At 40.9% G+C, this 8472-nt stretch overlaps 1 protein-coding gene across 1 annotated transcript; it reads right to left on the bottom strand.

Moving 5' to 3' along the window:
* Positions 1 to 1502: 1502 nt before the first annotated feature.
* On the bottom strand, positions 1503 to 3107 carry LOC138005464 (uncharacterized). The gene has a single exon (XM_068851686.1). It carries the CDS (start codon positions 3105 to 3107, stop codon positions 1776 to 1778), a length of 1332 nt encoding a protein of 443 aa, XP_068707787.1. The 3' UTR covers positions 1503 to 1775.
* Between the last annotated feature and the right edge of the window lie 5365 nt (positions 3108 to 8472).

Here is an 8472-nt window from a genome sequence, read left to right as displayed (position 1 = left end):
TATAACGCGCGCTTTGAATTAATGGATAAAACAGCGTTTTTTATGAGAGTACAGATGTACGGCTGACGCCACTCGTAGGATTTAGAAAATAAAAATGTTGGCTTTATCAAGGGAGTTGATAATGTAAATTGGCCACCGTACAGAGATTCTAAAGGGTGACGTTTCGAGCGTTATATATAGCCCTTCGTTAGAGCGAATCGAGGAATTGTGGGTTACGTGTAGTTTTTATAGTAGAGTAGGAGCTACGCTATTGGTGGTAAAAATAGGAATATATTACTTATAATAGGAATATATTACTTAAATGAAAAGCGTTCGTTAACACCGTGAGGATTAAGAGTGCCGATTTGGAAGATGAATTTTTCTTCCAGATTCTTGCGGCTTTCCGTTGTACCTAGATGTAGGGAAAGGCCGTAGATAGCCATGTGAACTGAAACGTAACCCTTACTTGTAATTGTCTCAGTAGACATCTTTTGTTTTCCCCTTTCAGATCACGTGTTCTCAAGGGAATTTTCCTTTTGTTTTTTCATGTTTTTCGTACATATGCACGTGCATAACACAACACTTGAGAGAAACTGTTCTCTGAAGTAACATCACGTGGTCTGAAATGGGAAAACAAAACGTACAAGCCAAAGAGGTCAATTTTTTAGTGTTTTGTTTTTTGGCTTGGGTATCGATCCAATCACATTATACGTCACGAGAGCTGCTACATGATTCGCTAAAGTTTGTCAGCTGCAATCTTCATCTTCGCGCTCGAACTTTCAATTTTTTTTTTAACTCAGGCTTATTTGCTTTTCGCAGGTCTATTAATCTTAGTGACAGACATCCTATTTTAGCTATGTACATAAAAGACCACACGGAAAGCATTTAAACATTAGGGATTACAATGTTGCTCATCCACCCTTGTACACGAATCGAAAATATATATAGGAACTCTCAGCGATATTGAGCCATCGCCTTTTAAGTAGAAGTAAAACAAAGGGAGCCGGATCATCAGTATACTATGTCTATCAACGCTGTTTGTGTTTTATGTTGCCTCCCGAAATGTGTTGTTGCTGCATTTGTTGGCAGTTGAATCAAGCTTGAAAGTACAAAGAAAGCAGTTGCTTCAGGATCGGTGTTTTGCAAACAGTCGCTAGGGACCGATCGCAGTGGTGGGATGAACGGTAAAGACTTGTTTCCGTATCTCAAAGTGCCCTTGGATGTGAGGGGCCTCAGGTGGCGGTAGGGGGTGAAGGGTACAATAGTTGAAACAACCCAAACCTTTACAAAAATGCTAACCTGCGGCCTAAACAATATGCTTTTGATAATGTTTAGACCTAAGGTTAGCATTTTTGTATGAGTTTGGGTTGTTCCAGGCCCCTCACGTCCAAGGGCACTTTGAGATATGGAAACAAGTCTTTACCGGGATGAACTAGATCGAATGCATAAATGGCGGCCAATAATGTATTCTTTTGTTTATGCGCTAATTCGACTCACTAGCCTTGCTCTCATGCAACCTTTCTTTTGTATTTTGTCCATGCAAACGAGGCTAGTGAGTCTAATTAGCACATAAACAACAGAATATAACAAAAGGTGCTAACGAGAGATCCATTGTGTCCGATCACCAAAATGGCAACGATTACGTCACTTGAAAAACCAACCGAAACAGTTGGCGAAATCGATAGCGCTCGTATTGAGATAACTGTTTTCAGCCTCTTAGGTATTCGTTATCAGATTTGTGCAGGCAAAGCCTTTTTCGCCGAGCCGTGTTTTTAAAAGCTTGCAGCGATGTACATCTAAATATCAAAGAACGATTCATCAAATATCTTTATCCCCGGAATCTCTTTGGGAGTGTAAATGCTGACATTCATTCGTTCTACTTCCATCATCGGTGGCTCTGGTATCAAAATCCTCCAGTAAGGAAGCTCGCTTAGTTTTCCAGTTCGTGATATCGAACTTTTTTTTCTCCCATTTTTCGTTGTATCACGAGCTCGCCGACTTGTTTTACCGAAGAAGTTGTTGACTTGACTGTCAGCAGAATATGCACTTTCGCTCTTGCTTTCAGATCTTTCCGCCGATAATCGAGCGTTCCTTGAAGAAACCAAATTCTTTTTATCTTCGTTTGAGCCCGATTCTGTTTCATACAAGGCTGAGTTTTTACAGGCCATCAAACATTTCGAGATACTTGACCTTCGTGAACTGAACTCCATTCCAATCGGCGATTCTGACAAGGAACCACCAGAAGTGAGTATAACACCATTATTAAAACGCACGCTATTATGCTTGGGACTATTTGGACGCGTTTTTAAACCATCCTTCCTTTGTGTAGGCAAAATCCTTGAAGGTAGTCTTCGTTGAAGGGGATCATTCTCTCCGTAGGTTGAAGACGGCATTTTTGCGTCCTGAGTCTCGTTATCTTGTGGCGCGCAAAGAACATAAGGAGAGACACAAATATCTGGAAAATATTTAACTTGCTCATCAATAACAGATTGTTGCATTTGTGATCTGGTACAGTCGGAGCATAACGCAGGGCCGAGGACATCGCAGAATTGTTTAGAAAACTCGCCTTTATCCCTGTGCACCGGGCGATCACAATATTTTGGTTTGGGGTTAATCATCCTCACCGACGATCTGTAGCTAAGGTTCTTGTTTACATCAAGTACTCTTGTGTTTATTTCCCTATTCAGTAAACGTGGATGCGACAACGAACTTCTGAGATGCGTTTGCAATTGGTCCTTTACCCATGCCGGTTGATTTAGTTCGTGTATAAGACGTTCTCGCATCGTTTTTTCCCAATCAGTCTCTTTCAGTAAAACATTAGAGTAATCGAGCTTTTCGCTTTTTTCTTTTGATAATCTAGTGGCAAACAGACTGGCGCTCAAAGACAGTCGAGGAGGTTTTGTACAGATAGCCGAGCTAGGCACACACCGAGACGAAACTTTAAGTCTTCCGTTTTCCGCGAGAAAAGCGTGTGAAGATTCCGTTATATCTTTGGTATCGTGGAGTTTGCAATAGGCTTCATAACTGTTCAATTTTTTGAAATATCCCACCTTTCTTGAACAGGCTTTGTTGTCATGAGAAGAAGGCCATTGTGGCGCGGAGAACGCTCTGCTTTCGCCAACAGCCATATCTTGGTGCTGTTATTTTATGACCACTGCTCAATAGTTCAGATATTGACGCGACAACCAGGTTCTTAACAGAACAAACGAACTGATCTGACCGGAATTGAGTGGTCATTCAAACGAAATTAAAGCAATATTGTTGACCAGGCGACAATACAACTGAAATGCCGAACACTAATCCTTTTACAGATGTTATTGTCCTATCACTTTTAATATATCTGCATTTGGAGTTTTCGCAAAGACAGCAAAATGTTATTATAGGGGAAAGAGATTTTTATTTCGTCAGTTTCTATGGAAACTAGGATGGACGTCTATATTTGGATTTTGCACAAGGGATAATTAAACCTTTGAGATTAAAAAGTGAAACCCCATCTAGTCAATCTTTAGTTTTCTTCCGAAGGATATTCTTTGGTGTGCAATTATGGTCTTTCTTCTCACATATGAGTATAAAATATGCATCCGATTTGCTTATATTCACTTTACACTGACAAAGTAGCTCTTTTGCCAAAGACTAAAATTGCTGAGTAACAATAATATCAAGAATTTGATGTTATTGAAATCGACCAGCAATTAGTATAGTAAATCGCCTGTTTAAGTTGATTTTCTTTTTTCTAGTCTTTCATTAAAGCTTGCCCCGGTAATCCTGTGTATAGACTGTCAATGATGCATGAGGATCAAGTCGGATTAGACTTTTATCAGTATCGTGAGATTGGAACGCGTGTTCAAAGAAGCCGCAAAATCAATGCAAAAGCCTGATTCGCTTTGGGCAGAATGAAACATTGCATTCAAATCGTGAACAACGACTTGAAATCGTTGGGAAGTAAAAGCTTTAATTCTTAGCTTTTTTCTTTGCTTTCCTATAAACATTCTCTATAAACAAGCTGTTCAATGATATACTTTAAAAAGTATTTAGTGTGAAGTTTTTCTAAAGAGCTTTTGGCCCATTGTGACAGTCCCTTGTAGCAAGCATGTTCGACATTCGTAGCTAACCCAGCACCACCATAATAAAAAGAGAAAATGTTTCTGCCTTACATGACTTTCTGCCATAAGGCATCGTACCTACAACCAGAATGTACTGAGCAGCGACCTGAATGCATTGTTCTAATGGAGGAGCCTCGCGTTGAGCAGGAGTAATTTTAGCTCGATGGGTGGTATCCTTTTGTTCTATTCCACTTAGGCCATCCCCATTATTTTCTCCGTTTAACGTCGCCCGACCGACCCACATTTGGACTAAAATAAAAAAAGGCAACGACGTAGTCAAACCATTTTTATGTTGCAAAGGAGTTTGGTTGGTTGATCCTTTTTCCCACGTTGTCTTACTTTTACAAAAACATCAACCAACTCTTCCGCCATATTGATTTTGGGTTCACCTGCCTCCACAGCAATGATGCTGAGGTACCAGGCCTCCAATTCCGAGACTACTTGTGATTTTTATTAGTTTTTTTTTCCGGCAATACGACCGACCGACCTAATATCAGGAAATGAATTCGACGCTAAAACGAAAAAAAAGAGGCCTTAAATTACAATGAGGTGGCTCAAACCAGTTTCAACACTTGGAAGAAACGGTCTTATTAGAAGGATCGACACTACAACACTGTCTCACTTAACAACAATGCCATGGTACCATATCAAACACCAATTATTGCTGAAAAAGATTCGGTCATTTTTTGTGACGTGAGAAGTTACCACGGCAACAGGAAAGCCCTGCAAAAAAACCCCATATTTTGGTTTAAGCTGCTCATATCTAAAAAACGAACTAGGTGACCCCTCGTTTTTTATTTCTCAAATGTAATCAGCATGCCAGATTGAAATTTCCTGCAAAGTTTAAAAAAATTATGTGGAGTGCATTCAGAGCCACCTTAAAAAATCGAAAACTTAAGGTAGCTCTGAATCCGCTCCACAGAATATTTTTAAACTTTGCAGGGAGTTTCATCTTGGCCTGCTGATCACTTTTGTGGAATAAAAAATTGGGTCACCGAGTTCGTTTTTCAGATATGAGCAACTAAAGCCAAAATATAGGGTGTTTTTGCAAGGCTTTCCTGTTGCCATGGTAACTTGTTACGTCACAAAAATTACTGCATCTTGTTCAGCAATAATTGATGTTTCACATGGTACCATAACATTGCTGTTACGTGATAAAGTGTTGTAGTGTCAATCTTTCTGATAACAAGGTCTCTTGAAAGTGTTGAAACTGGTTTGAGCCACCTTAACACTACATACATAACCACGCCAATGCAGGGATTCAGCATCGCTTTTACTGTAAACGTCAGGTGTGAAACTTTCTTTTTGATAAGAATCCAAGAATCCTGTTTGATTTATTTCCTGTAAGCAACATATATCGAGCAACTCTTCACGGGAGAGAGAGGAAGGTCAGAATAACAGAATTTTGATGCTTGAACGCTTATGTTGCGAAATTACCAAAGTTCACTTTTTCACCGATGAACCTGACAGGCGCAAACTTTATCCACCAACTTGTATTGCGTGCGGATGTAAGTACCACATGGAACACATAAAACACTTCACTGCCAAATATGTATGCCTCAAAATTACACTGATGTATCAGCAAGGGTCTAAGCTGCAGCAGGAAAGGGCAACCTCGTTGCCAGGGTCTCCATTATCAACAAAGAGATCCTGGGAACGAGGTTGAGGAAAGGGATCTTACACATATGGGGGGGGGCCGACATTTCTCTCGCTCACCGCCTTTTCAGGGGACAAGGTACTTAAGGACTAGAGGGGCGCAGGGTCCAGCGGAACCGCTTTTTTTCAGGGGCCTTTGATCCGTGCATGTGCATATGCCTTCTCGGTGCAGAGTAGAGAACCAACAAACTCAACCCACATATGACGCCGAGTCGAGGAATCGAACCCGGGCCACATTGGTGGGAGGCGAGTGCTCTCACCACTGCGCTAGTGTTCCGGCGAGTGCCATATTTTTTTAGAACAAACAGTTCCTAACGCGATGGTTAACTGGCATCTTTTGTACATGCAACTATTGATGTTTTAAGGACGAGAAACTAGTTGCTTGGAGAAGGGCAAAAGGACAACTGCCGGAAAAAGCAGAGTCCTTCTGTGGCAGGATTCGAACCTACGACTGGTCGGATCCTCTATACCCTGGAGATTGGGTCGTTTATCTATATGTGCTGCTGGTCTGCGAGACACATTTTCAGTTGGCGCTTGACTTCAGTAGACACAATTTGCAGAACAACAAAAAAAGCAAGGTGACACACACGAACACCAACCTGGTGTGAGGTTGTAGGCACCCCTTTAAATGGCGCCTGCACATACAAGACATGTGGTAAGCTGGGTTGGAAACAGCAAAACTGTTCTCCCACGGCTTGCTTTTTTTCACAATTTGTAGGAGCTTGTCTTTGTAGAACCCGCGGAGATTTGTTCTTATGATAGACAATGAGTATGGAAAGGCAAGCGGCAATTTATCGTGTATTGATTACATTTGACTTTGTTAGCGCGCTCAGAAAATTCGACTAAACTTCCCTAAAGAATTTGGCGAATACATTTACTCTCGCTCTGAGGAGATAAATCTTGTGGTAAAAATTACATGTTTTGTCTTGAAAATTCTCTATTTGTGGTGTAGTATCCTGATATTGAAATAAATACCTTTTAAGCAGACATGCCGTTGAAGATTTATTTATTGGCATAGTAAAATAGTAGCAAATGACACTGCAACTTCCAAGGATCACCACTTTCAGTCGTCATGACATCCTTTAGTTTAAGTCGATTTGCAATCAATTCTCTACGAACGTTAGTCTCCCCAGAAACTCGGGGCTGAGAAGCTGTCCATACGTACTCCCCCCTCAAACTTTGCCACTCAGATTGAAAAAAAATGCCGTAATTAGTAAAATTGACGCTGCTTTGAAATTGGTAGATGGCACTCAACACTGTGCAATGACATCTTAAGGTTCAAGTTTGACGCAAACCTTTTTAAAGTCATGTCATCGGCTAACTTCAAGGTTTCAGCCGCTTCCCACCCATTCTCGTCACCAGAGCCTCGGATCGACCCAAGGCTCTGGGAAACTCAATGTAGGAGAACATGCGTCGTAGGGTTCTCATAGCCAAAAATTTGGCTATTTGAACCTTTTAGGCGCCAACGGCGCCTGCTTACTCCTCGTGCTAACATGAATGCACCAATCAGAGACGCTTTTGATTGTTCTTCGCGAAAACCAATGAGAAGACACTATATTTCAGGGTTCCCCAGAGCTCTTCTCTCCCTTAGTAGAGAGAAGAGCTCTGGGGTCGAGATTCCTTCCCCACCAAGCCTTGCTGGAAGTCTGGGCCCGGTCTTTCGAAAGCCGATTAACTTTACTCTGGATTAGCGTTAACGGTTGGTTTCATTATTTCAACTTTTGAGTAACAGTTTCTTTCGCTTATTTTTGTTTTTCAAGATTGACTTCTTCTAATGTAAAATTTTGCCGAATTTCAGCGCTGAACAAATTTTTTGAAGAGGAGAAAGAAAAACCCCTTGTTTAATTTTTAAGCTGGAATTAGCGTCAATCGGCTTTTGAACAACCGGGCCCTGGAATTTATTCCGTGGGTTGCCTTTTTTTCAAATGCAGAACTCATGGCAGAAATTGTGGAAATGTATTAGTGAACATTGTCAACAGTGGAACATACTGAACTCTGTTCATTTTCTCGCCCGCAAACGGTACATGGTGGGCCATTTCGAGGCAAATTTGAATTTAACCTCTTAAACAATATTTAACATTAGTAAATTTTCAGCTCCGACTATTGCATTTCTAGCTTTTTGATTGGCTTAAAAAACTCCGACTATATAATCCATCAAATATTTTCGCTAGCGCGCGATTGGTCTAAACGCGCCATGTGGGCGAATATTCCCCAGCTAAAACTGGGCAATATCCGAGGATATTCCCAAATGATATTTCCCAAGGATTCAAGTCTCACATTAAAATTAATGTTAGGATGGCAGAACGATTTGCTTTCGTAACAGAAGAAGGGATAAACCTGCTGGTCGATAGAGCGGTACCACGGTAAGCTGTTTGTAAATCGTATCCGCCACTTGTATCCACATTAAATTAAGGGCCCACTGACGTATTTTTTGGGGTGCGTTGCTAAGGATGTAATGGTTAAGTAATTTGAGAGAATTTGGCATTATTTTGGTCAGTTTCCAACTTTTGTAAGCCAATGACCCTAAATATGACGTCATCATACCACGCCCATGGTCACTTGACCAATAAATGAAAACTCTAAATTTGTCCCGGGGCTACGCAATTTGGGCATTTAATCGATGGTTTGATAATTTGTATTCGTTTTTGCATCCAGCCAAGCATGGTTTTCTTTTTATTTTGAAAAATGTTCATTTTTAAGAGTTTCGAAGCAAGCAACCGTGGACAATTTTCCT

The sequence above is a fragment of the Montipora foliosa genome, chromosome 6 (assembly GCF_036669935.1).
Source record: "Montipora foliosa isolate CH-2021 chromosome 6, ASM3666993v2, whole genome shotgun sequence".
Lineage (NCBI taxonomy): Eukaryota > Metazoa > Cnidaria > Anthozoa > Scleractinia > Acroporidae > Montipora > Montipora foliosa.
This window is presented reverse-complemented; position numbering and strand designations above follow the sequence as displayed.

Excerpts from the sequence above, each read along its gene's own strand:
- LOC138005464 (XM_068851686.1), bottom strand. The coding sequence starts at position 3,107 with ATGGCTGTTGGCGAAAGCAGAGCGTTCTCCGCGCCACAATGGCCTTCT.